This window comes from Macaca thibetana, chromosome 16, assembly GCF_024542745.1.
Source record: "Macaca thibetana thibetana isolate TM-01 chromosome 16, ASM2454274v1, whole genome shotgun sequence".
NCBI lineage: Eukaryota > Metazoa > Chordata > Mammalia > Primates > Cercopithecidae > Macaca > Macaca thibetana.
This window is the reverse complement of record NC_065593.1, coordinates 26,752,463-26,780,347: the sequence shown is the minus strand read 5'-3', so window position 1 is coordinate 26,780,347 and position 27,885 is coordinate 26,752,463. Positions and strand designations below refer to the sequence as shown.

Genomic DNA, 27,885 nt, shown 5'->3' with positions numbered 1-27,885 from the left:
AGGAGTTTGAGAACAGCCTAGGCAACAAAGCAAAACCCTATCTCTACAAAAATAAATAAGTAAATAAAAATTAGCTGGGTGGAGTGGTATGCATCTGCAATCCCAGTGCTTTGAGAGCCCAGAGCAGGAGGAGAGCTTGAGGCCAATAATTTAAGGTTGCAGTGAGCTATGATTGCACCACTGCACTCCAGCCTGGCCAACAGAGGAAGACCCTGTCTCTAAAAAAATAAATAAAATAAAATAAAATAAAATAAAATAAAATAAAATAAAATAAACCAGATTAGGCAAATCCATAGAGACAGAAAGCAGGTTGTTGGTTGCCTAGGGCTAGTGGTGGGGTGAGGCAAGGGATTACAGCTAAGGGATAAGGGGTTTAAAGTTTTTAACTGAATTGTGGTGATAGTTGTACTACTCTGTGAATATACTAAAAGTCAATTGACTGCATACTTTAAATGGGTGAATTATATGGTATGTGAATTATATCTCAATAAACTGTTACCAAAAGAAATCCCATCTTGCTGTGACCTACAAGGCCCTCCACCATGTGACTTCATCTCCCTCCACCCTTTTCCTTGCTCACTCTGCACAAGTTACTCTGCCCTCTTTGATGCCCTATACCCAACAAACACACTTCTAGCTCAGGGATGAGGCTGCAGCTTATGGTTAGGTAGTTTGTGCACTGTGTAAAAAGCTCCTAGCTGACTGGTCACTGCAAACCAGGCTTCTGATTTTTGAGACTGGGCCCCAGGGGTTGCACCCTCTTACAGGGATCATCTTTCTCAAATCGGTGCAAAGGTGTAGGTGTTTGACCATACCCGTGCTCAGGGCTTCTGCACACACTGTTGCTCCCACTTCTACTCCTCCCCCACATAGCCATGTCACTCAATGCTCACATTTGTTCAGTTATCTGTTCAAATGTCACCAGAGAGGCCTTCCGTGATCACTCTGCCGCAGCACTCCCTAACTCCCTGACACACTCTCATTGTTCTCTATCTTCTCACTCTCTGCTTTTTTACCTTTTTTTTTTTTTCTTTTTGAGACAGGGTGTCACTCTGTCACCCAAGCTAGAGTACAGTGGCACAGCCTCAGCTCAATGCAGCCTCGACTTCCCATGCTCAAGCAATTCTCCCACCTCAGACTCCCTAGTAGCTGGGACTACAGGCATGCGCCACCATGCAAAAGTGCATGTGCTTGACCCAGCTAATGTTTGTATTTTTTGTAGAGATGGGGTTTCACCATGTTGCCCAGGCTGATCTCAAACTCCTGAACTCAAGCAATCCCCCTGCCTCAACCTCTTCCTAAAGTGCTGGGATTACAGGTGTGAGCTACTGTGCGCAGCCGCTTCTATTTTACTTTATAAAACTATTGCCTCCTGGTATATTATATATTGATGTGTTGATTGTGGAGTTCTTTCCTTTCACTAGACTGAAAGCTCCCTGCGAACGAGAGTTTTGTTTAGTTCCCTGCTGTATCCTCAGTGCCTAGAATAATGTCTAGCACACAGTAGATACTCAATAAATGTTTCTTAAGTGAATGAATAAATGAAGCAAAACCAAGTGGTCATCAAAGGCTTAAACATGGACCTGTCTAAGCCGATTCTAGGTGGACAGAAATTGTGATTTTTAGTGGGCTGGTTTACTGTATAACCAAGGAAAAGTAGCCAAATGTTGTGCCTAACTCTCAGGGGCTGAGATTATCTACAAGAAAAGGCACCACTGATTAGAATGTAGACCTTAGTTGAGTGAGAGTGCTCAGGAAGGCACCTGCTCTCGTTGGTCTGGCATCTTACCCCTTCTTTTGTGTAGTACTTCAGGAGGCCTTCTCTTGCCAGAAGTACAAACCTCCTTCTCAGAAACTGTGAGTTGTCCCTTCCTCGCTTCCACAGGAATCCTTCTCGGTTACCTTAAGCAGCAAGGATGACAAAGAGTGAACACATGTGACCTTAAGATGCACAAGCAGCTCAGGAATCTCTGAGGTTCTCAAGAGTGGAATGAGCCTTCCATCTGCTGCCAAAATATCTCCACTCAAACTTCCCTATTTCAGCTGCAGTACACGAGGATCCCATCTGGGGCCAATTTTGTGATGTCTTCTCACTTCAGGGGCACTTCCCACTGCCTAAAACCTTCCTTCCTTGACCTTCTGTGTATCAGGCTGTCTCATAAGAAGACCCTTGCCGGGCGCGGTGGCTCACGCCTGTAATCCCAGCACTTTGGGAGGCCGAGGCGGGCGGATCACAAGGTCAGGAGATCGAGACCACGGTGAAACCCCGTCTCTACTAAAAATACAAAAAATTAGCCGGGCGCGGTTGTGGGCGCCTGTAGTCCCAGCTACTCGGGAGGCTGAGGCAGGAGGATGGCTTGAACCCGGGAGGCGGAGCTTGCAGTGAGCCGAGATCGCGCCACTGCACTCCAGCCTGGGCGACAGAGTGAGACTCCGTCTCAAAAAAAAAAAAAAAAAAAAAAAAAAAAAAAAAAAAAAAAAAAAAGAAGACCCTTAAGAAGGCAAAGTCCTGAGATACTGGACTGATTCTGAAAGACACCTAAATACATAATACATATGGTCCTGCCCAACTTCTTGTTGACATCAACCTAATGAGACTTTAGAAATAAGGCCGGGCAGTGGCTCACGTCTGTAATCCCAGCACTTTGGGAGGCCGAGGCGGGTGGATCACGAAGTCAGGAGTTCAAGACCAGCCTGACCAACATGGTGAAACCCCGTCTCCACTAAAAATACAAAATTTAGCTGGGGATGGTGGCACATGCCTGTAATCCCAGCTACTCAGGAGACTGAGGCAGGAGAATCACTTGAACCTGGGAGGGGGAGATTGCAGTGAGCCAAGATTGTGCCACTGCACTCCAGTCTGGGTGCCAGAGTGAGACTCCATCTCGGGGGGGAAAAAAAAAGAAAAGAAAGAAACAATGAGTGCCCTCCAGGCATCTGCTGGTTTGAAGAATAATTTATGGGCTGGGTGCAACGGCTCACGCCTGTAATCTTGACACTTTGGGAGGCCAAGGCAGACAGATCATTTGAGGTTGGAGTTCGAGATCAGCCTGGCCAACATGGCAAAACCCTGTCTCTCCTAAAAATATAAAAATTAGCCAGGTGTGGTGGTGCATGCCTGTAATCCCAGCTACTCGGGAGACTGAGGCACGAGAATCACTTGAACCTGGGATGTGGAAGTTGCAGTGAGCCGAGATCATGCCACTGCACTCCAGCCTGGGTAACAGAGTGAGACTCTGACTCAATAAATAAATACATAATAAATAGAATCATTTGTGGTCCTGGTAGCCAGGAGAGCTGAGCACTGCCTTTGGCCCTCTAAGAATGGTTTTGTATACTTTACTGTCTGGGTCAGAGTCAGCTTGGACTCAGGACAGGAGGGGTGAAACTGCCACAGATCCAGGGCCACAGAAGAGGTTGTACCCTGCACAATGGTCGAAAGGGAGGCTGAATTTAAGCCCATGCTCCTCACCAAGCCTTGAGCTGCACATGGAACAAAGTTCACCAGGAGCAGGGACATCTTTTCCTAATTGGTTTATCCAGTGGAGGAGTCTTCCTGCAATTTATATTAAGAGTCTGACGCTGGGCGCGGTGGCTCACACCTGTAATCCCAGAACTTTGGGAGGCTGAGGTGGGCAGATCATGAGGTCAGGAGTTCAAGACCAGCCTGGCCAACATGGTGAAACCCCGTCTCTACTAAAAATACAAAAACTAGCCAAGCATGATGCTGTAATCCCAGCTACTCAGGAGGTTGAGGCAGGAGAATCGCTTGAATCCGGGAGGCAGAGGCTGCAGTGAGCTGAGATCATGCCACTGCACTCCACCCTGGGCAACAAGAGCATGACTCCATCTCAAAAAAAAAAAAAAAGAAAGAAAGAAAAGAAAAAGAGTCTGGCTGGGCACAGTGGCTCACGCCTGTAATCTCAGCACTTTGGGAGGCCAAAGTGGGAGGATCACTTGAGTTCAGGAGTTCAAGACCAGCTTAGGCAACATGGTGAAACCCCATCTCTACCAAAAAAAAAAAATACCCACAATAATTTTCCAGGTATGGTGGCATGTGCCTGTAGACCCAGCTAGTTGGGAGGCTGAGATGGGAGGATCATGTGAGCCTGGGAGACTGAAGCTGCAGTGAGCTGTGATCGTGCCACTGCACTCCAAGCTGGACAACAGAGTAAGACCCTGTCTCAAAAAAAAAAAAGAGTCTGTACACACTTGTGACCCTGCAAAGACCTGAGACAAATATGCTTCTCTGCTACTCAGAGCATAAAGCCCCATGAGCTGATGTGTTGTTATTTCAAAGTCAGAAGAACCCACCCTTTGGCCTCTGCGGCCAGAGTGAGAACAGCAGGCATCTCTTGGATGGATCCTGCTCCTAATATTGAGGCACTTTGTCTTTCTAGAGCTCATTAAAACATAGATTTCAAAAGATGATGGAAATAACTTTACCTGGGAGTGAGATGGTTTCCCCATCAGCCATAAATTCCCGTCTCTCATACTTAGCTCGAATCCATTGTTCCTTTAAGACCCTAAAAAGAGAGAGCCTGTGGTCAGCTGCGTTTGATGCATTCTCTTTTTTTTTTGATACAGGGTCTCACTCTGTTGCCCAGGCTGGAGTGCAGTGGTGTGATCATGGCTCACTGTAGCCTAGACCTCCTAGGCCCAGGCGATCCTCCCACCTCAGCCTCTTAAGTAGCTGGGAACACAAGCATGCACCACCACACCCGGCTAATTTTTAAATTTTTGTAGAGATGGGGGTCTCCCTATATTGCCTAAGCTGGTCTTGTACTCCAGGGCTCAAGCGATCCTCCTGCCTTAGCCTCCCAAAGTGCTGGGATTACCATCATGCCTGGACTGATGCATTCTTTTCCAAGACCTTGCAGTTGAGGGTGGGTACATCACAGCAGTGCCGCACTGCCTGCTCCAGCTACCTAGGATTCCTCAGTCTCCGTACTATTAATATTCGGGGTTGGAGAATTCCTTGTTGTGCTGTCCTGTGGGTTGCCCCATGCTCCATAGAATGTTTAGCAGCATTTCTGGCCTCCACCCGTTGGATGCCAGTAGAACCCCTCCCCAGCTGTGGTACCCAAAAATGTCTTCAGGCATTGCCAAATGTCCTCTGGGGGAATTATTTCTCCCAGTGGGCTATTTGAGAACCACTGAGCTGTTCCAACCCCAGTGTCAGCTCTCTAGGTCAATGAAACAGATACTGGCTCCCCTGGACCATCGACACCGCCTGCTCCCGCTGCGTGTTCATGAGCTTCGGCAGGAGAGTCCAGGAGCCTCTTCCTGTGCCTGCCCATGAAGTCTGGGCAGGATACACTGGACAGAGCAGTCATCTTAGGATCTGACCACCTGCGACCTGGTCTCACTCTATCATTTATCCACCATGTGACCATGAGCAAGTTACCCAACTCCTCTGAATTTGGGGAATGGGCCACTATTGTTATACTCACTTAGCCCTCCGGGTTGTTGAGAGGTTTAAATGTATATAAAGGGCCTAGCACCTACTCAGCACATAGTAGGTGTTTAATGTGACCTCAATCAGAAATTGTCATCCACGAGTCCTGCAGAAAAATCATGCAGCCGAGAGTGGAGTTATGTTCATTGTTTGGTTCCCGCTCACTTTTTCCAGGGAAATGTTCCAAGGTGTATATGACCTTACCCCATAACCACAAGAATGACTAGAGCTGGGCATCTGGCCCAACCTCATAGGTCAGAGCTCTTTGCTGCTCTGGGCTGTGTGGACCGACAGGGTCAAAAGTGAAGGAGACACTGATGGAGCTTTCTCCAGAGCCACGCTGGAAGGTATAGCCTGGCACCTGCTTGTGGCCTTGCTGCCAGCTGTGTGAAGGAAGCCTGGCTGAGAGAAGGAGGGAAGAGAGCCAGAGACAGTGTGAGAGACCTGAAGGTGTTTGAGCTCCTGGCTCGGTCCTTCCTGAGGCCAGCTCCACCACTGTCCTTCTGGTAGTCTCATCCCCAGAACCCATAAAATCATCTTTTTCTTATGCTGGTTTAAATTGGGTTTCTGGCCAGGTGCAGTGGCTCACACTTGTAATCCCAGCACTTTGGGAGGCCAAGGCAGGCAGATCACTTGAGGTCAGGAGTTCAAGACCAGCCTGGCCAACATAGTGAAACCCCGGCTCTACCAAAAATATAAAAATTAGCTGGGCATGGTGGCACGTGCCTGTAATCCCAGCTACTTGGGAAGCTGACACAGGAGAATCGCTTGAACCCACAAGGCAGAGGTTGCAGTAAGCTGAGACTGTGCTACTGCACTCCAGCCTGGGTGAAAGAGCAAGACTTTGTCTCAAAAATAAATAAATACATAAATAAATAAAGTTTCTGATACTTATAATCAAGAGTCCAGGCTGGGCATGGTAACTCATGCCTGTAATCCCAGCACTTTGGGAGGCCAAGGCAGGCAGATGGCTTGAGCTCAGCTCAGGAGTTTGAGACCAGCCTGGGCAACATGATGAAACCTCATCTCTACAAAAATAAAAACAAACAAAAATACAAAAATTAACCGGGCGTGGTGGCATGCACCTGTAGTCCTGGCTACTTGGGTGGTTGAGGTGGGAGGAGCACTTGAGCCGAGGAGGTCGGGGCTACAGTGAGCCATGATTGTGCCACTGAACTCCAGCCTGGGCAACAGAGTGAAACCTTGTCTCTATATAGGAAGAAAGAAAGAAAGAGAGAAAGAGAGAAAAGAAAGCGAGAGAGTCCTTCCTAGTGCACAGCCCACAGATCATTGAGGAGAATCACCTGGCCCACCATGAGGGTGGAAACCTGGACACCAGATCAGAGCTGAGAGAAGGAATGGAGACCAAGGGCCACCCATCTTGGTCCTGGAGGTGGCCATTAGTACTCAGATAAAAAGGGTTAAAGTGCAGGGCTGCTGCTGGAGTCATGGCGAGTAATGTCTGTGTAGTGCCGGCAGGAAGCCTAGCACAGAGCAGGTGTTTACTGAGCGGTTGGAGCAAAGGGCAGAGTGGCAGCAGCGAGCCAAGATGAGACAGGCCCTCTCAAGTTGAACCAGCACACCCCAAAACTGGCCATGGACAGGTAGCATTCTGAAGCAGACACGGTGAAATGGATTCAAACCAGTGTGTCGGGTGGCATGTGAAAGGTTCTGTGTAAGTTATCTCATGTAATCTCTACAACTATGCTATGATGCAGGCATCATTGTCTACATTTCAGAGATGAGGATGTCGACAATCAGAGAGATTTGCTGACTTGCCCACGTCCTCACAGCTAGGTCACAGTAGAGCTGGGAAACAAAACTGAGGTCTTCCAGGTAGAAAGCTGTTCTTCTCCAGCCACTCCAGAGTACGTTACTAGCTCTTAATTGTCTAAGCACTGAGAAATTACAAGACCACTAGGTATGGCTATATAGTCTGTGTGCTGCCCAAAAGCACCTTGCTGAGGCTCGGCAGCTGAAATGCAGCTGCTTTCTGTTTGCCAGACATACCCCCTATGAGGCTGGGTCAGCCTAAAGGGATTCCTTCTCCCCATTTACACAAGGCACTGTCTAGCAGCCCTGGTGGCGAGTCTAAGTCCCTGGGAAGGAGTCTCAGGCTCAGGCAGTCAGATCTGCAGAGGTCCAGGGCGACTAGGTACCAGTACCACACTAACCCTCACCTCCAGGGGACCTGAACCCTCTTGCTGCTTCAAAGTGCCCCTCTTATATTGAATTCTCCCAATGCCATGACACAGTCACCCAGGCCCTGGTGTCAGACAGGCTAGACCAGTTCTGCCTCCACAAACCTCAGGTTTTTTCATCTATAGCATAAGGATAATAGCAGTACTTGTAGGGTTGTTGAGAGAATTAAACAAACACATGCACATAAGCATTTTGCACAGGACCTAGTACTTAAGCAAAGCTCAATAATATTAGTAGCTTTTTTTTCTTTTGAGACAAAGTCTTACTCTGTTGCCCAAGCTAGAGGGCAGTGGAGTGATCTCTGCTCACTGCAACCTCCATCTCCCGAATTCAAGCGATTCTCCTGCCTTAGCCTCCCGAGTAGCTAGGACTATAGGCACACACCACCATGCCCAGTTAATTTTTTTATTTTTAGTAGAGACGGGGTTTCACTATGTTGGCCAGGCTGGTCTTGAACTCCTGGCCTCAAGCGATCCGCCCGCCTTGGCCTCCCAAAGTGCTGGGATTACAGGCGTGAGCCACCACACCTGGCCTTTTTTTTTTTTTTTTTCCTGAGACAGAGTCTTGTTCTGTTGCCCAGGCTGGAGTGCAGTGGAGCGATCTTGGCTCAATGCACCCTCTGCCCCCGGGTTCAAACAATTCTCGTGCCTTAGCCTCCCAAGTAGCTGGGACTACAGGCATGAGCCACTGCATCCAGCCAGTAGCTACTTTTTTTTTTTTTTTTTTTAATGCTAGGTCTCACTCTGTCACTCATACTAGAGGGCAGTGACATATGTGATCCTAGCTCACTGCAATCTGGGCTCAAGCAATCCCCCTACCTCAGTCTTCTTAGTAGCTCAGACTATAGGCACGTGCCACTATGCCCCGGCTAAGTTTATTTTATTTTATTTTTTGTAGAGACAGGGTCTTGTTATGTTGCTCAGGCTGGCATTGAACTCCTGTCTTCAAGCGATCCTCCTACCTCGGCCTCCCAAAGTGCTAGGATTACAGGCACTGGCCATTGTGCATGGCTATTATTCTTATTTTTTGGTTATTATTTAGGGATCTGCAGCTCAGGCAAGTTGTTCAGAGCCAACCCGAGCTGAGGTGGTAGAGCCCTGGACATATTTCTCACCTTTTTTTTTTTTTTTTTTTGAGACGGGGTCTCGCTGTGTTGCCCAGACTGGAGTGCAGTGGTGCTATCTCGGCTCACTGCAAGCTCTGCCTCCTGGGTTCACACTATTCTCCTGCCTCAGCCTCCCAGTAGCTGGGACTATGGGCGCCCGCCACCACACCCAGCTAAAATTTTTTTGTATTTTTAGTAGAGACAGGGTTTCACCGTGTTAGCCAGGATGGTCTCTATCCCCTGATCTTGTGATCCGCCCGCCTCGGCCTCCCAAAGTGCTGGGATTACAGGCTTGAGCCACCGTGCCTGACCAGCCCTAGACATATTTCTCTAAAGAAAGTAGCTGAAACACACTTGGTCTAGTAAGATATTAGTGTTTATCCCCTCTACCAAGTTAGCCACCATCTGTAAGCTATAAGAATGTCACCGGCAGAGATCATAGAGAAAAATCATAGAGATCATAGAGAAAAATCCTCCATTTAAGAGCTGTGGAAACTGAGACCCAGAGAAAGGAAGAGACACGCCCAAGCAATAGAGGCAGAAAGAGGCTTATATCAGTCTTCCTATGTGCTCTTTGTGATGGTATCCAGTGCTTTCCTGCATCTACCTGCGCACCAGGCCCATAGAAGAGACCACCACAGATGAAGACATCAAAGATGGAGAGGGGGAGGAGGTGGAACCAGGACAGCCCCCTCACCCAGTCCCTAAGGAATCACCCACTCACAGGCAGTCGTTGGCCTGGGGGATATAGTAGAAAGCTGGGACTCTGGCTTCGAACTTGGCCTTCACACGGAGGTTCCCATTGTGGGTCATAAACTGCAAGACAACAGCAACTTGAGGTAATATTAGACCTTGAAAAAACGTGAAATGAAACTATGAGGCTGCTGACTTAGGCTGAGTCAGAAGAAACTGCCTCCAAGAAGGAGATGTCCCACTGGGCTTGGTCATCCATACTGCCGGGAAGCCCCAGCCTGTAACAATCACGGGCAGATATAACCATGCCTCATATGGGCAGGACTCCACAGTGCTCACACATCAGCTCACTGGGTCCTCTCAGCCGTTTTCATATCACTGTACCCATTTTACAGATGAGTCAACTGAGGCTCAGACAGGTTCGGTTACTTGTTCAAGGAAACACAGCTATAAGTGGAGAACTGGGATTTGAACCCAGACCTGACTCCAAAGCTCACATTCTTCCTATCATGCCTTCCACAGATGGCTAGGACCCATAGCAGCCCTGAAAGTCTACAGGAGATAAATGTACCTGGAGGATGGAAGAAGTGGGTGCTGGGTTCACAGAGTGCATAGGTCAGGATGATTAGTAGGGCCCTTTGGCACCCAAGAGACCCAGAGGCTGATGCACCAAAAGTGACCCTGGCAGCAGTGGCATAGCTAGTATGAGGGCAGAAGTGGGAAGAAACACCAGGTGTTTAATTCACATGGCTTGGGCATCTCCTTTGCAGGAGAGGAGCATTGCTCCTCTTTTCCTCTGCAGGGGCTGCTAGGCTGTATCGCCAGCTTTGGATCCCAACAGAGCAGGATTCAAATCCTGACTGCCATTTATTTGATAAGTGACCCTGAGAATCTCACCTGTAAAAATGAAGAAAACGGCCAGGTAGAGTGGCTCACACCTGTAATCCCAGCACTGTGGGAGGCCAAGGCTGGGGATCACTTGAGGTCAGCAGTTTGAGACTAGCCTGACCAACATGGTGAAACCTTGTCTCTACTAAAAAATTACAAAAATTAGCCAGGACACAGAAGGGTGAGGCAGGATACTTGCTTGAACCTGGGAGGCAGAGGTTGCAATGAGCCAAAACTGTGGCACTGCCCTCAAGCCTAGGCATGTCGCTGCCCTCAAGCCGAGATTCTGTCTCAAATAAATAAATAAATTAGCCAGGTGTGGTGGTGCACACCTGTAATCCTAGCTATTTGGGAGGCTGAGGCACAAGAATTGCTTGAACCTGGGAGGAGGAGGTTGCAGTGAGCCAAGATCACACCACTGCACTCCAACCTGGGCAACAGAGTGAGTAAGACTCCATCTCAAAAAAAAAAAAGAAAAAAAGAAAAAAAGAAAAAAGAAAGAAAGAGAGAGAGAAAGAAAGAAAGAAAGAAAGAAAGAGAAAGAAAGAGAGAGAAAGAAAGAAAGAAAAAGAAAGAAAGAAAGAAAGAAGAAAGAAAGAAAGAAAGAAAGAAAGAAAGAAAGAAAGAAAGAAAGAAAGAAAGAAAGAAAAGAAAGAAAGAGAAAGAGAAGAAGGAGGAGGAGGAGGAGGAAGAAGAAGAAAATATAACAGGGAGTTGGGTGCTGTGGCTCACACCTGTAATCCCAGCACTTTGGGAGGCTGAGGCAGGTCGATCACCTCAGGTCAGGAGTTTGAGACCAGCCTGGTCAACATGGTGAAACCCCATCTCTACTAAAAATACAAAACATTAGCTGGGCATGGTGGCAGGCGCCTGTAATCCCAGCTACTCAGGAGGCTGAGGCAGGAGAATCGCTTGAACCAAGGAGGTGGAGATTGCAGTGAGCTGAGATTGAGCCACGCACTGCACTCCAGCCTGGGTGACAGAGTGAGACGCCATCTCAAAAAACAAAACAAAACAAAACAAAACAAAATGCTGGGCGCGGTGGCTCATGCCTGTAATCCCAGCACTTTGGGAGGCCAAAGCAGGCGGATCACCTAAGGTCATGAGTTTGAGACCAGACTGACCAACAGGGTGAAACCCTGTCTCTAGTAAAAATTCTACGAAAAATACAAAATTAGCCAAGTGTGGTGGTGCATGCCTATAATCCTAGCTACTCGGGAGACTGAGGCACAACAATCACTTGAACCCCAGAGGCAGAGGTTGCAGTGAGCCAAGATCGCACCATTGCACTCCAGCCTGGGCAACAAGAGTGAAATTCCGTCTCGAAAAAAAAAAAAAGAAAGAAAGAAAAAAGAAAATATAACATGGGAGTTATAAGGTGCAAATAAAATCCTTCAGGTTTATGTGCTGGTTTACTGGTTTCCAGCCTTTCTCCCACACTAGAATGTAAGCTCTGTATGGCCAGGGACCTTATCTTGTTCATTGTTCTCTCCCAAGACCCAGTACATAGTAAGGTCACACTAAAGCCTCCAGTCCAGTGCTGTCTAGCACAGTACCTGGCACAGAGTGGGCACTCAGTAAACATCAGCCTGCTTCCCCAATAGTCCTGGAAACCCTCAGCCAGCCCGCACAGTGCAAAACTGCCTGCTCTCTGGAGGTTTTCGGACCAAAATGGAATTCCCATGCAGGGTGAGGGTATCTTCCACCCCCAGAGGGCAGAAGAGCAAAGTGGTCCTCTTTCTGCCTAGGGGGAAAGGAGGAGGACTTTAGACCACAAATCAGGTTATTTCCCTTCCCCCAGTGCAAGACTTCACTAATCATAACTTTTTTGTTTGTTTGTTTGTTTTGAGGCAGGGTCTCACTCTCACCCAGGCTGGAGTGCAGTGGTGCGATCCTGGCTTATTGCAGCCACACCCTTATAGGCTCAGGTGATGTTCCCACCCCAGCCTCCCAAGTATCTGGGATGACAGGCACATGCCACCACACCCAGCTAGTTTTTATATTTTTTGTAAAGACAAGGTTTCACCATGTTGCCCAGGCTGCCCTTGAACTTCTGGGCTCAAGCGATCAACCAGCCTCAGCCTCCAAAATGCTGGGATTATAGGTGTGAGCCACCACACTCGTCCAACAGCAACTGTTAACTGACTACTTTTTTTGTGTCTGGACTGAGCCTACAATCATCTTCACAGCAGTGTTGTGAAATTGGTGGTGGTGGCCAGGCGCAGTGGCTCATGCCTGTAATCCCAGCACTTTGGGAGGCCGAGGTGGGTGGATTACTCAAGGTCAGGAGTTCGAGACCAGCCTGACCAACATGGCAAAACCCCCATCTCTACTAAAAATTAATACAAAAATTAGCTGGGCGTGGTGGTGGGTGCCTGTAATCCCAGCTACTCAGGGGGCTGAGGCAGGAGAATTGCTTGAACCCCAGAGGCAGAGGTTGCATTGAGCCGAGATTGCGCCATTGCACTCCAGCCTGGGCGACAAAAGCAAAACTCCGTCAAAAAAAAAAAAAAAAAAAAAAAAAAAAAAAAAGGAAGAAAGAAAAAAAAGAGAAATGGTGGTATCCCTTGAATACAGATGTGGAAACTGAGGGTCCACAGCTAGGTCTAAGTGCCTAGCTCAGGGCCTCCCAGTTTATAGGTAAGCAAATGATGGCCAGGAGCAGTGGCTCAGGCCTGTAATCCCTGCACTTTGGGAGGCCGGGGTGGTGGATCACCTGAGGTCAGGAGTTCCAGACCAGCATGACCAACATGGTGAAACCTCGTCTCTACTAAATACAAAAAAATTAGCCGGGCGTGGTGGCACGCGCCTGTAATCCCAGCTGCTTGAGAAGCTGAGGCAGGAGAATTACTTGAACCCGGGAGGCGGCAGTTGCAGGCAGCCAAGATTGCTCCACTGCACTCCAGCCTGGACAACACAGCAAAACTCCGTCTCAAAAAAAAAAAAGAAAAAAAAAGTCAGCACATGATGGAGCCAGAATTTGAACTCAGGGCCTCTGTCTAAGCTGCCATCTTATAGGCTGTGTTTCCTCTGGCTAGATTTGCCCCTCTCTGGGTCTCAGTTTCCCCCTCTGTAGAACGGGAGCCCCCTGCCCATTGGCTCCACTCCAGCTCCGCAGTTCCACGGCTCTCCACGGGCATGCCTTTCTACCTCCACAATACTGTCGTCCCAGAAGTCAAGACGCACGGATTTAACTCTGCTGATGTCAGGGAAGTTACGGTGGACACCGCAGCAGTTGAGACAGATGAAGATCCCCAGCTTGTAAGAGGCCCAGTCGGGATCTGCAGGGGGAGAGGTAGGAGAGGAGCTGAGCGGAAAGCGCGGCGAAGAAACCAGGGCTGGGCTTGGGGCGCTGGGGCAGGCGGGTGCCCCTTCTCCCACCTAAGGCGAACTAAGCGGCCAGCCTGACACTTTCTGGTTAGACCACCGGCCGCTGCGCGGCGACCGGGGTGAAGATCCTGGAAGCAGTCCAGGGTGCGGGGAGAGAGTCTGAGGTGGCGCGACGTGGAAGTGACGGGACTCAGAGGGAACCGAGAGAAGGGCGCGGGGGGCACACCGCGGGACTCGGCGCGGAGCTGCAGGTTGGGAGGCTGAGTCAGGGGGCCCTCGGCGTCAGCGGGGTGGGGCGCTGGGGAGTCCTTCGGGGGGCGTCCGGGAGCGGGCAGGGGGTACAGGACGATAGGGGGCCTGGGCCCGACCTCTAGCTCTAGCTGGGATGTCTGAGTCTGAGGGCTGGGGGCGCGCCTGGGAGCGCAGACACGGAGAGCCCGGACCCAGGTGGTCGGGTGCCTGGCCAGGGAAGAGAGCGGGACCAGCAGGGCTCCCGGCTGCCGGCTGTCGTGTCGGGGTCCAAGCACGTGGGAAGATCCGCGTCTGGTCCCGCAAGGGGAGCCGAGCCTGGGCTCGGAGGGGCCGGGGCCGGGTGCGGAGAAGGCCCTCGGGGCTCGGGTGAGAGGTTCACGACGTGGGTGGGAGGGGTCCGGGCCCGCAGGTCGCACGTCTGGGTCCAGCGGGGGCCGAGGGCTGGACCCGGTGGTGCGGAGGGGAGGAGTCGGGTGGGCCAGGGGTCCGGCCGGGGGTCTCGCGCTGCCCGCGCTGCCGCGCCCTTACCTGCCGCCCCGCAGTCGGCGCAGTACGCGTTGCCTGTGTCCGGCGCCCGCAGCAGCTCCAGCAGCCGCTTCTTGTTGGGCTCGCGGTCGCCCATGGCCGGCCCGGCGGGCTCAGCGGGGCTCAGCCCATGGCCCGTGCGCTCGGCCCGGCAGGTGGAGAGGGACCCGGTCGCAGCGCCTCAGCCAGGTCCTGGAGGCCGCCAGCCCCGCCCCGCCCCGCCCCGCCCCGCCCCGTCAGGACTGTCCGCCCCTCCCTCGGCGGGTCCAGTCCGGCCCCGAGCTCCGCCGACGCGCGGGGAGGGACAGGAGCACGCAACTTGGAGTCTAACACACTGGCCCGAGATCAAATCGTGGCTTGTCACTTGGTAGCTGCGAGACTGTGCACAACCTATTCAACCTCTCTGGGTCTCAGTTTCCACGTCTAGGAAAGAGGAACAAGGGCATATGTCTGCATCTCAGCGCTTCTTGGAAACCAGAATCTAACTTCTGTTAAAACGTTCTGTTAATGTAAGATCTTACATCTATTTGGAGACGTATTTATATGCAAATGCAACCTCCTCAGGAAGCCCTCTGTGATACCCAGCCTGGAGTAATCTCTCTAGCCTCTGGGCCTCCAAGAATACTGTTGTAGTATCTGTCAATTTCTTTTGGCTCTGAGCACTTTCTATCTACCTTGCATCACGGTTATTTATATACTTGTGTTAATTCCACTCTCTGAACCCAGACACATACACATGCCTACACCAGGGAGTTTGACGTCCGCAGTTTTATGTCTGTATTCCATATAGCTCCTATAAATGATACCTGCACATTTTTAGAAGTCCAACTAATAGTCGCATGATTTTGTTCACCAAAAAAGTGTGGTTTCACCAAGGTGGACACAGCCAGGCACTTTAACCTGTGAAGTTCCATCACGGTGAGGCTAAGGCAGGGTATAGGTGGTCTTAAATTCCAGCATTTCATTAATCCTCTTTCCCTCTCCCCCATCTTTGTTAATCCTTGACATCATCTTCAGTGACTCATGGGCCTCCTGGTGAAATACATACTGCACATACTTGCCATCTCCTCTGTAGGTTAATACCTGTCTATCATAGGCATATGGCTTAATGCATCTGTGTATTATGCATCTGATAGACAGGTGTTAACCTTCAGCATAAAATCAGGTTTCCATCCTGGTGAATTGCAGCTGATGTTCTAGCTGACCTGCCCACACTCCCATTCAACATACATGCGGGCACAAGCACACACGTGCACACACACGCACAGCAGTATGGTGTAATGGAATGAATTCAGGAATCCAGAAATTCAGGCTTTAAACGTCGACTCCTTCATTTCCACATTTCCCAACTGTTCGTCTCTGGGCAAGTTCCTTCACTTCTCTGAGCCTCCGAACCCTCAACTGTAAAATGAAGACTGTAAGATCCACTAATAGGGTCATTGAGATGGCACAAAGAAACCCTCCAAACATGGTGGCCTCCTTGCTTCCCCTGCCCCTATGGGCAGCTCGTGCAGTTGTCACTTGGAATGCTGTGTGTGATTCCCGTCATCCCTGGGGTGGAGGAGGTCAAGCTGCCAGGACTGAGTGGGAAGGGAGGGTGGAGAACATTACCAAGAATAGCCAGCCATGAGGGGGCCTTGCCTGTGAGGGGGTGAGGCCTAGCCCAGGAGCAGCCACAGAGGAACCAGTGAGAGAGTCAGCTGGGGTCAGGGGCCATGGAGCTGTTTATTAAACAGGCTGAAAGATGATTCATTTCCGTTGCTTTAGATGAAAAAAGGGACAGAAATAAAACTCCCAGGAGAAAGATGGGAAAGGCAACTTAAGGTATGAAGGCAGAGGAAAGAGGGAGAGAGGGGGAAGAGGAGACAAGCTAAGGACATTTCTCCTCTGCCCAACAGTGGGGCAAAATTGTGATGTTGGGGGTGCTTCCTCGGCACCCCAGCCTTCCCCAGTCTGTGCTCCTCTGACACCTTAAGTCTCACTGCCACCTCCCTGCAGGTCCCACAAAAGCCAACCCAGTTCTAAGTAGGCTCTGGTTGAATTTTAGAAATTAAAAAAAAAAAAGAAAAAAATAGCTAATCCAAGAGAAAATATAATATCTCATTCATGGTGAGGAGCCAGAGATTGAGAGATTCCTTTAGTTTCTCCTCTTCCTTTCCTTATTTCTGGAGGTTCCCATCGAACAGCCTTAATGTGGCATTTCAGGCATCCTCAGAGCAACACAATGTACTCTGGTAGTTTGTTTATAAAGCTTTCTTTTCTTTTCCTTTCTTTCTTTTCTTTTCTTTTTTTTTTTCCTTTTTTTCATTTTTTTTCCCTTTTTTTTTTTTCTCTTTGATGGTGGTGGTAGGACAATGCTAATGACCAATTACTGAGTTTTTTTTTTTTACAAAAGAGTTTCACACATTTTGATCATATTTGAGCTTCATGACACCCTCAGAGGGCAGCATCATATCAGGCCACTTTGCAGAAGAGAAAGCTGAGCCTCAGAAGAGTTAAGTTACCCAAGGTCATGGAGCCAAATAAGAAGCGGAACAGGGCCTAAATCCAGATCTCCTACTGTGGCTCAGTCAGCCCCAGGTGATTTCATGAAACCTTCTCCTTTTAGTGCATTCTGGACTTTTTTTTTCTTCTTTTTTTACTTAAATTGTGGTTCAGTTAATAAGATTGCTAAAAAAAAAAAAAAAAGAAAGAAAGAAAAGAAAAAAGAAAGAAAAATATAAATTAAAACATTGTGAAAAAATCTTAACACAAAAGTTGCCATTTTAACCATTTTTTTCTTTAGGGACAAGGGTGTCACTTTGTCACTCAGACTTGAGTGCAGTGGTGCAATCAGAGCTCACTGCAGCCTTGAATGCCTGGGCTCAAGTGATCCTCCTGCTTCAGCCTCCTGAGTAGCTGGGACTATGGGAGCGTACCACCAAACCCGGCTAATTTTTATTTTTCTATTTTCACAGAGATAGAGGCTTGCTTTGTTGCCCAAGCTGGATTCCAACTTCTGGCTTCAAACAATCCTCCAACCTCAGTCTCCCAAAGCTTTGGGATTACAGGCATGAGCCACCATGCCCCACCCATCTTCATCATTTCTAAGTATACATACTATGTCATCGATTGCATTCAATTACATTCACAATGTTGTGCAATTATCCCCACTATTTTAACAGATATTTAATTGACAAAGAAAAGATTGTATATATTCAATGTGTACATGATTTGACATATGTGCACATTGTGCAATGATTCCCACAATCGCATTAATGAACACATCCGTCACCATCCATACTGCACCTTAGATCCCCAGAATTCTTTCCTTTTTTTTTTTTTTGAGACGGAGTCTCGCTCTGTCGCCCGGGCTGGAGTACAGTGGCCGGATCTCAGCTCACTGCAAGCTCCGCCTCCCGGGTTTACGCCATTCTCCTGCCTCAGCCTCCCGAGTAGCTGGGACTGCAGGCGCCCGCCACCACGCCCGGCTAGTTTTTTTGTACTTTTAGTAGAGACGGGGTTTCACCCGGTTAGCCAGGATGGTCTCGATCTCCTGACCTCGTGATCCGCCCGTCCTGGCCTCCCAAAGTGCTGGGATTACAGGCTTGAGCCACCGCGCCCGGCCGATCCCCAGAATTCTTACAACTGAAAGTTTGTACCCTATATTTCCTCCACTATTTATTTCCAAAACTTTTGCATCATCCTAAACAGAAACTGTAGTCCCAGTCTGGGCAACACGGTGAAACCCTGTCTCTACAAAAATTACCAAAATTAGCTGGCTGTGGTGGCGCATGCCTGTAGTCCCAGCTACTCAGAAGGCTGAGGTGGAACGATCGCTTGAGTCCAGGAGGCAGAGGTTGCAGTGAGCCACAATCGCACCATTGCACTCCAGCCTGCGCAACAAAGCAAGACTGTCGCAAAAACAAAACAAAACTCTGTAGCCCACTCCTGGGTACTGGACATTATGAAAATTGAGCTCAGCTTCTGTGCTCAGGACCCAGAAGCTGCTTCTAAGTAAAGAGGACCATGCCAAAGGCTGTCATGACCAAGGCGGACACTGAGCACTGTGACCCAGGGTTTGAGGGACAGGATGGGTCAAAGCAGCCTCTCTGAAGGGTTCAATCAATACAGCAGATGCTGGAGTGAGGGAGCAGTTTGGGCCGTGGGACAGAGTGTCCTTTGTAAATAAACCTCCCAGGGTCCCACCAAGCAGAAACTTCTAGCCCTGTTCTCAGGTCACTGTCTTTGTCCAGCCAAGCCAAGCCACAGCAGGGCTGGAAAAAAGCCCTCAACCACATTCCCAGGAACAGCCTCAAGATCCCCACTCAAGATCTTCAGGGAATAGAGCACAATTCCTTTGAAAATTAAATAATTGCCTGGGCATGGTGGTTCACGCCTGTAATCCCAGCACTTTGGGAAGCTGAGGTGGGCAAATCACCTGAGGTTAGGAGTTCAAGACCAGCATGGCCAACATAGTGAAACTCTATCTCTACTAAAAATACAAATATCAGCCAGGCATGGTGGTGGGTGCCTGTAATCCTAGCTACTTCGGAGGCTGAGGCAGGAGAATTGCTTGAACCCAGGAGGTAGAGGTGGCAGTGAACCGAGATTGTGCCACTGCACTCCAACCTAGGTGACAGAGCAAGACTCCATCTCAAAAAACAAAAACAAACAAAAAAATTAAATAATTATGTTTATTAGTTTTAGAATAAAAAAAACTATATTATAGGAAATTTGAAAAATACAGTAAAGAAAGAAAAAACCACCACCCACAATTATGGCCACCATTTATTCTGGGATTGCAGTGTGCCAGACCCCTTACTTGCATTATTCCATTTAATTTTAGCCATAACGCTGAGTTACAGACTATGTTTATGCCCATTTTACAGATGAGACTACTGTGGCTCAGAGAGAGGGTAAGTACATTTGTCCAGGGTTACACAACTGAGATGTTGTATACTGAATCATGCATACTGAAGCTGGGATTTGAATCCAAGTTTGCCTCGGACTCTTTTCACCAATATATTAGGTTGAACCATATGAAATTAACTTACAAAAATGGCGATAGAAATGTCATAAAGTTCAACCTAACATTATGTTTCTTTTTTTTTTTTTTTTTTTTTTGAGAGAGAGACAGAGAGAGAGTCTCTGTCTGTCTCCCAGACTGGAGTGCAGTGGTACGATCTTGGTTCACTGCAGCCTCCGCTTCCCAGGTTCAAGCAATTCTCGTGCCTCAGCCTCCCAAATAGCTGGGATTACAGGCATGTGCCACCACACCCAGCTAATTTTTGTATTTTTAGTAGAGATGAGGTTTTACCATGTTGGTCAGGCTGGTCTCAAATTCTTGGCCTCAAGTGATCTGCCGGCCTCAGCCTCCCAAAGCGCTGGGATTATAGGCGTAAGACACCGTGCCTGGCCCTAACATTATGCTTTTTAATAATACTGCTGCTGATCATCATGAACATTTTTGTGAATATCCTTCAGATCTTTTATGCATATTTAAATATGATTGGAACCACATTTTTCATACAACTCTTTATACCCAATTTTTGCTTTCCTTTTTTTTTTTGAGACTGAGTCTTGCTGTGTCGCCCAGGCTATAGTGCAGTGGCATGATCTTGGCTCACTGCAACCTCTGCCTCCCTGGTTCAAGTGATTCTCTTGCCTCCGCCTCCCAAGTAGCTGGGACTACAGGCGCACGCCACCACACCCGGCTAATTTTTGTGTTTTTAGTAGAGATGGGGGTCTCAAAAACAAAAACAAACAAACAAACAAAAAACAAGCCAGGCATGGTGGCTTATGCCTGTAATCCCAGAAATTTGGGAGTTTGAGGCAGGCAGATCACCTGAGGCTAGGAGTTCGAGATCAGCCTGGCCAACATGGTGAAACCTGGTCTCCACTGAAAAAAAAAAAAAATACAAAGAAAATTAGCTGGGCATGGTGGCGTGTGCCTGTAATCCCAGCTACTTGGGAGGCTGAGGCAGGAGAATCGCTTGAACCTGGGAGGCAGAGGTTGCAGTGAGCCAAGGTCATGCCACTGCACTCCAGCCTAGGCAACAGAGTGAGACTCTGTCTCAAAAACCAAAACAAACTAAAACAAAAAAACTGTATTTTCAAGCATTATACTCTACTACTCTACTGTAATTGCTTGCTGGTTTACTGGTCTGTCACACTTCTACACCTCATGAGGACAGGGCTTGGGTCAGTTGTGTTCTCTGTTATATCCCTGCATGCCACATAGCAGGGATTCAACAAGTGTTTGCTAAATAAATAAAGAAATGAGGATCGGTAAAAATATAATAATCAATAAAGTGAGAGGACTTGGGATCACAAAGTATTTTCCTTTTTGAAGGAAAGCAATAATTCCTTTTGAAGGCAAGTGAAACAGCTGACAAGCAGCCATGCAGAGTAAATAAGGTGATTGAGTTGACCTGTGTTTAATATCACCTTGTCTTCAGCAACTGGAACCACTCAGATCTCAAAGGGACTCCCCACTGCAGTACTGCCTCAGGGTTTGCTCATTCATTCATTATTTGTGGGGCACCTACTATGTGCCAGATACCGTTATGGGTGCTGAGATATGGCCACATAGCTGGGGAAATAGCTGCCTTTGTGGAGCTTACCTTCAAGTTAGGGAGACAGGAAATGAACAGAGAAACAAATATACATATATACAATATAGTGCAAGAGTGATACGTGCTATAAAGAAAAAGGAACAGAGTGAGGGGATAGAGAGGAATGAAAGTTGCTATTTTGATAGAGAGATCAAGGAAGTCCTCTCTGAGCGGGTAACATTTAAGCAAAGATCTGCAGGAAGGGGTCAAGCCAACCAGCAGCGATCTGAGAGAGGAGTGTCCTAGGGGAAGGGAACAACCAGGGCAAAGGCCCTGCCATGTGCTTGGTGTGTGCTCTGTCCACATCCTTTGAACACAGAGCTATCCAACTCCATGCCATTGTATCTCGCTCATGCTGCCCCCCCTCCTACCCCAGCTCTCTCCTCTACACCATCCTCCAGCCCAGCCTCCATTGGTTGGTGGAACAAACTCCTGCCTCCATGCCTAAATTCAAGTCTTACTTTTGACCAGGTGCAGTGGCTCACGCCTGTAATCCCAACACTTTGGGAGGTCAAAGTGGACTGATCACCTGAGGTCAGAAGTTCGAGACCAGCCTGGCCAACATTGCGAGACCCTGTCTCTACTAAAAATAGAAAAATTAGCTGGGCATGGTGGCGGTTGCCTGTAGTCCCAGCTACTTGAGAGGTTGAGGCATGAGAATCACTTGAACACGGGAGGTGGAGGTTGCAGTGGGCTGAGATTACTTCACTGCATTCCAGCCCGGGCGACAGAGTGAGACTCCTCAAAAAAATCTTACTTCTTCCAGCTTGCCCTCGTCCCCCTGAGCTATGTTCCCAAAATGTTCATATTTCCATTACAATAATCATCACCTTGGACTATGGTTTTTTTTTTTAACTTGTTTTATCCCAGTCAGCAGTGATTTGGTTAATAGCAGATTGTCATATTCATCCTTGTATCCTTGGTGCCTAGCAAATGCTGGGCCTGAAAATTTTTGGTTGATCCAGTTTTATGAAATGTCCAGAACAGACAAATCTGTAGAGACAGAAAGCAGAGTAGTGGTTGCCAGGGGCTGGAGGGAGTGGGGTTGGGGGCAGAGGGACTAGAGAGAGACTGTAATGGGTGAGGTTTCCTTTTAGGGTATTAAAAATGTTCTGGAACTGGGGCTGGGCGTGGTGGCTCATACCTGTAATCCCAACACTTTAGGAGGCCGAGGCAGGCAGATCACTTGAGCTCAGGAGTTTGAGACCAGCCTGGCCAACGTGGTGAAACCCCATCTCTACTAAAAACACAAAAATTAGCAAGGCATGGTAGCGCATGCCTATAATCCCAGCTACTCGGGTGGCTGAAGCAGGAGAATCACTTGTACCCAGGAGGTGGATCGTGCCACTGTACTCCAGCTTAGGCGACTGAGTGAGACCCTGTCTCAAAAAAAAAAAAAAAAAAAAAAAAAAAGATCTGGAACTAGATAATGGTGATAGTTGCACAACATTGTGAATGTACTAAATGTCACTGAATTGAATCCTAAAATTATGAATTTTTTGTTATGTGGATTTTGTAACAATGTTTTCAATGGTGGTGAACTGAGTGGAGTTGAGACCCCATTACACAGGCAGTCCAGGAGTTTATAGGAGTTTGCATTCTGAAGAAAATGCAATGACCCAATAGAGATCCAGAGAGATGAAGTATCCATTTGTGAAACCTGAAGAGCCAGAAAAGAGGTCCTAAATAGACCCAAGATAATTGTTTGCATCTTACATCATTACCTGCAACACTAAATGAGAAGTTAGTTATAGAGGTTTAGGCACAACTATAATTGAAGGGGTTAGAGTGACACCTGTTGGAAATTGGATTTGAACACTGGGGTGCTCCTTTATGGAACTAGAATTTTAAAACTGGGTTTAAAAATACAAAAGTTTGGCCGGGCGCGGTGGCTCAAGCCTGTAATCCCAGCACTTTGGGAGGCCGAGACGGGCGGATCACGAGGTCAGAAGATCGAGACCATCCTGGTTAACACGGTGAAACCTCGTCTCTACTAAAAAAAATACAAAAAACTAGCCGGGCGAGGTGGCGGGCGCCTGTAGTCCCAGCTACTCGGGAGGCTGGCTGAGGCAGGAGAATGGCGTAAACCCGGGAGGCGGAGCTTGCAGTGAGCTGAGATCCGGCCACTGCACTCCAGCCTGGGCGACAGAGCGAGACTCCGTCTCAAAAAAAAAAAAAAAAATACAAAAGTTTGACTGCGCATGGTGGCTCATACCTGTGATCTCAGCACTTTGGGAGACCAGGGAGGGAGGATCTCTTGATCCCAGGAGTTCCAGACCAGCCTGGGCAACATGGCAAAACTCTTGTTTCTATTAAAAATAAATAAATAAGTAAGTAAATAAAAATAAAAACACAAAATCCAAAAGTTCTTTAGTTATACCTAAAAGTAATCATCTAAGGGATTGTCTTATCAAGCATCTGGGTATTTTCCTCTTAGACAATCACACTTTTTTTTTTTTTTTTTTTTTTGAGACGGAGTGTCGCTCTGCCGCCCAGGCTGGAGTGCAGTGGCCGGATCTCAGCTCACTGCAAGCTCCGCCTCTCGGGTTCACGCCATTCTCCGGCCTCAGCCTCCCAAGTAGCTGGGACTACAGGCGCCCGCCACCTCGCCCGGCTAGTTTTTTGTATTTCTTAATAGAGACGGGGTTTCACCGTGTTAGCCAGGATGGTCTCGATCTCCTGACCTCGTGATCCGCCCGTCTCGGCCTCCCAAAGTGCTTGAGCCACCGCGCCCGGCCTTTTTTTTTTTTTTTTTTTTTTTTAAGACAAAGTCTTGCTCTGGGGTCCAGGCTGTAGTGCAATGGCATGATCTCAGCTCACTGCAATCTCCGCCTCCTGGGTTCAAGCAATTCTCCTGCCTGAACTTCCGGGAGTAGCTGGAATTGCAGGCATGCGCCACCATGCCTGGCTTATTTTTGTATTTTTATTTTATTTTATTTTATTTTATTTTATTTTATTTTATTTTATTTTATTTGAGACAGAGTCTCGCTCTGTCGCCCAGGCTGGAGTGCAGTGGCGCAATCTCGGCTCACTGCAAGCTCCGCCTCCCGGGTTCACGCCATTCTCCAGCCTCAGCCTCCCAAGTAGCTGGGACTACAGGCGCCCGCCACCGCGCCTGGCTAATTTTTTGTATTTTTAGTAGAAACGGGGTTTCACCGTGGTCTCGATCTCCTGACCTTGTGATCCGCCCGCCTCGGCCTCCCAAAGTGCTGGGATTTTTGTATTTTTAGTAGAGACATGTTTAGTCACGATGTTGGCCAGGCTGATCTCGAACTCCTGACCTCAGGTGATGCACCCACCTCGGCCTTCCAAAGTACTGGGATTACAGGCGTAAGCCACCGCACCTGGCCAATCACACCTCATTTTAATATATAGAATCAATTTGCCAATTAACAATATCTCTTGCCCAGGAACCGTGGGTCATGCCTGTAATCCCAGCACTTTGGGAGGCCAAGGCGGGCGGATCACAAGGTCAGGAGTTCAAGACCAGCCTGGCCAATATGGTAAAATCCTGTCTCTACTAAAAATACAAAAATTAGCCGGGGCATTGTGGCAGGCTCCTGTAGTCCCAGCTACTTGGGAGGCTGAGGCAGGAGAATCGCTTGAACCTGGGAGGTAGAGTTTGCAATAAGCTGATATGATGTCACTGCACTCCAGCCTGGGTGACAGAGTGAGACTCTGTGTCAAAGTGAGACTCTCATTGTATAAGAGTTTTTATTTTACATCATTTTATTTCCACAACAACCTGGTAAGAGTGGTACTTTGAATTTTGTCTTGCAAAAGAGAAAACTATTCTTATGGAAATAAACTGAGATACATAGGAAATATGTAGCAACATTGGAGCATGAGCCAAGTTTTCTGATTCTGGGTCTCAAATTGTGAGAGAGGTCTTTTATTTTGATCATTTGCCTAATAATTTTAATTGTGTATAATACGGAAAAAGTAATTTAAAAATGTAACATAAAAGCAGGAAAAAAATCCAAAACTTTTCCCAGACGAAGATTAGTAGGACAATTATCTTTCCTTTACAAAATATCCCTGAGATTTGCGGGTGGAGCAGTCAGAGAAATACATCACGTGCTCCCTACTCCAAATTATCCATTCAAGAATCAGCAGCCCTTTTCTCGAGAGTCTGTATATAAGGTGATTAATGACTTTGAGGACTAAATAGACTATGTCACTAAATAAACATTCAAACCTTATCTGATGCATATCTAATTCAAAATAATTTGAAGACAACTTTTTAATTTTATTTTATTTTTATTTTTTTGAGATAGGGTCTTGCTCCATTACCCAAGCTGGAGGCTTGGTTCACTACAGCCTCCATCTCCTGGGCTCAAGCAATCCTCCCACCTCAGCCTCCTGAGTAGCTGGGACTACAGGTGAGCACCATCATGCCTGGGTAATTTTTGTATTTTTAGTAGAGACGGTGTTTCACCATGTTGGCCAGGTTGGTCTCAAACCCTGGCCTCAAATGATCCGCCCACCTTGGCCTCCCAAAGTGCTGGGATTACAGGTGTGACCCACTGTACCAAGCCCCAGACAACTTTTTTACTTTTTATTTTTGGAAACAGGGTCTCACTCTGTCACCCAGGCTAGAGTGCAGTGGCATAGTCATGGCTCACTATAACCTCAAATCCTGGGTTTAGGTATCCTCTCACCTCAGCCTCCCAAGTAGGTAGGACTACAGGCATGTGCTACCACACCTGTTTTTTGTTTTTTTTTTTAGACGGAGTATCGCTCTTATCACCAAAGCTGGAGTGCAGCGATGCAATCTTGGCTCACTGCAAGCTCCACCTCCCGGGTTCACGCCATTCTCCTGCCTCAGACTCCTGAGTAGCTGGGACTACAGGCGCCTGCCACCACGCCTGACTAATTTTTTGTATTTTTAATAGAGATGGGGTTTCACCATGTCAGCCAGGATGGTCTTGATCTCCTGACCTCGTGATCTGCCCGCCTTGGTCTCCCAAAGTGCTGGGATTACAGGTATGAGCCACCATGCCCAGCCCACACCTGGCTATTTTTAAATTTTTCTGTAGAGACGGTGTCTCACTATGTTGCCCAGGCTGGTCTCGAACTCCTGGTCTCAAGCAATTTTCCCACCTTAGCCTCCCAAAGTGCAAGGATTAGAGGCGTGAGCCACCATGCTCATCCAAGAATTAAACTTTTAAGTAATCTTTTACTGAAGTATAACAAATACAGAAAAGTGCACAAATCACAAGCATGCAGCTTAATGAATTTTACAAAGTGCACACACGTGTTTAACTAGCATACAGAGCTTTTAAAAAAAGAGGATAACCAGTATCCCAAAACATTCCCATTCTCTCTTCAGTGACTAGTCCCAAAGGTAATCTCATGTTTATCATGATAGATTCGTTTAGTCTGTTTTTTTTTTCCCCTGGAGACGGAGTCGCACTTTGTCGACCAGGCTGGAGTGCAGTGGCACAATCTCAATCTCGGCTCACTGCAACCCCCACCTCCTGGGTTCAAGCAATTCTTCTGCCTCAGCCTCCCAAGTAGCTGGGACTACCACCATACCTGGCTAATTTTTTTGTATTTTTAGTAGAGTCCAGGTTTCACCATGTTGCCCAGGCTGATCTTGAACTCCTGAGCTCAGGCAACCTGCCTGCCTTGGCCTCTCAAAGTGCTAGGATTACAGGCGTGGGCCACCGCACCTGGCTTGTTTTTGTGCTTTATATATAGCTGTGTGGCTTCTTTCACTCAACACTATGTTTGTGAGATCTACCCATGTTACTGGGTGAAACATTTATTCAATATATACACAATAATCTGCCATTGAGATACTCCAGGTTTTGGCTAATACAAATAGTGCTGCTATGAACATTCTTGTAATCAGGTTTAACCATGTGAAATTGCCATTTTTGCAAACAGACAACTGGCAAATACTGGCAATTTTATACATATACCTCCACCAGTTGCATGTCCTTTAGTGCACATCTGTTTGCATTTTGTTGGATATACACCCAGGGGTTGGACTGCAGGGCCATAGGATATCCAAATCTTCAGCTTTAGTAGATATTGCCAAACAGTTTTTCAAAGTGATTCAACTAACCCACACTTCCATCAGCAATGTATGAGATTTCCAGTAGCTATTCTCATGGGTGTGTAGTGGTATTGCAATGTGGTGGTGTTTTTTGGTTTTCTTTGAGACAGAGTCTCGCTCTTATCACCCAGGCTGGAATGCAGTGGTGCAATCTCGGCTCACTGCAACCTCTGGCTCTGGGTTCAGGCCATTCTCCTGCCTCAGCCTCTCAAGTAGCTGCGATTACAGGCGCCCACCGCCATGCCCGGCTAATTTTTGTATTTTTAGTAGAGATGGGGTTTCACCATGTTGGCCAGGCTGGTCTCAAACTTCTGACCCCAGGTGATCTGCCTGCCTTGGCCTCCCAAAGTGCTGGGATTACAGGTGTGTGCCACAGGGCCCGGCCTCCTGTTTCCTTTTAAATCTGAACATTGTTTCTCAATCTTCTTAGGAGTCTGAATCCTCTAACCACATCTAATGCTGGTGCTCCCAAGGAGTTCTCTCCTTATTTCACTGTGCTTTTCTCACACCTACCCCCTCTCCCTGGCTCATCGCATCTGTTCTCATGAGTAAAGTACCATCTCTACAGGCTGACGGCCTCCAAAGCTAGACCCCAGCTCAGTGCTCATCCTTAGCTTCAGACATGCATCTCTATCTATTGGACATCTCTCCCTAATGTCCTACAGGCTTCAAAACAGATTTGTGGTTTTTTTTTTTTCAATAAACCTTTTGCACTCCCAAACTAAAAAAAAATAAAGAAGGAAATAGAAAATATCAGGGTGGGCCGGGCGCG

At 47.9% G+C, this 27,885-nt stretch overlaps 2 protein-coding genes across 3 annotated transcripts in view; one reads left to right on the top strand and one right to left on the bottom strand.

The window, feature by feature from the left end:
- ADAP2 (ArfGAP with dual PH domains 2) overlaps positions 1-14,900 on the bottom strand; it is a 39,094-nt gene extending 24,194 nt beyond the window's left edge. Inside the window, exons 1-5 of one of the 2 annotated variants that reach the window (XM_050763829.1) lie at positions 14,457-14,900; positions 13,497-13,627; positions 9,490-9,581; positions 4,447-4,526; positions 1,790-1,902 (exon numbers count right to left, since the gene is read on the bottom strand). In XM_050763829.1, coding sequence (XP_050619786.1) covers positions 1,790-1,902; positions 4,447-4,526; positions 9,490-9,581; positions 13,497-13,627; positions 14,457-14,550 — 510 coding nt within the window. In that variant the 5' untranslated portion in view covers positions 14,551-14,900. The remainder of the gene's footprint in view (positions 1-1,789; positions 1,903-4,446; positions 4,527-9,489; positions 9,582-13,496; positions 13,628-14,456) is intronic. The other variant, XM_050763830.1, reaches the window with a different exon arrangement.
- The window catches only part of COPRS (coordinator of PRMT5 and differentiation stimulator), a 415,601-nt gene that overhangs the window by 62,071 nt on the left and 325,645 nt on the right, over positions 1-27,885 (top strand). The gene's annotated exons all lie outside the window — the stretch shown is intronic.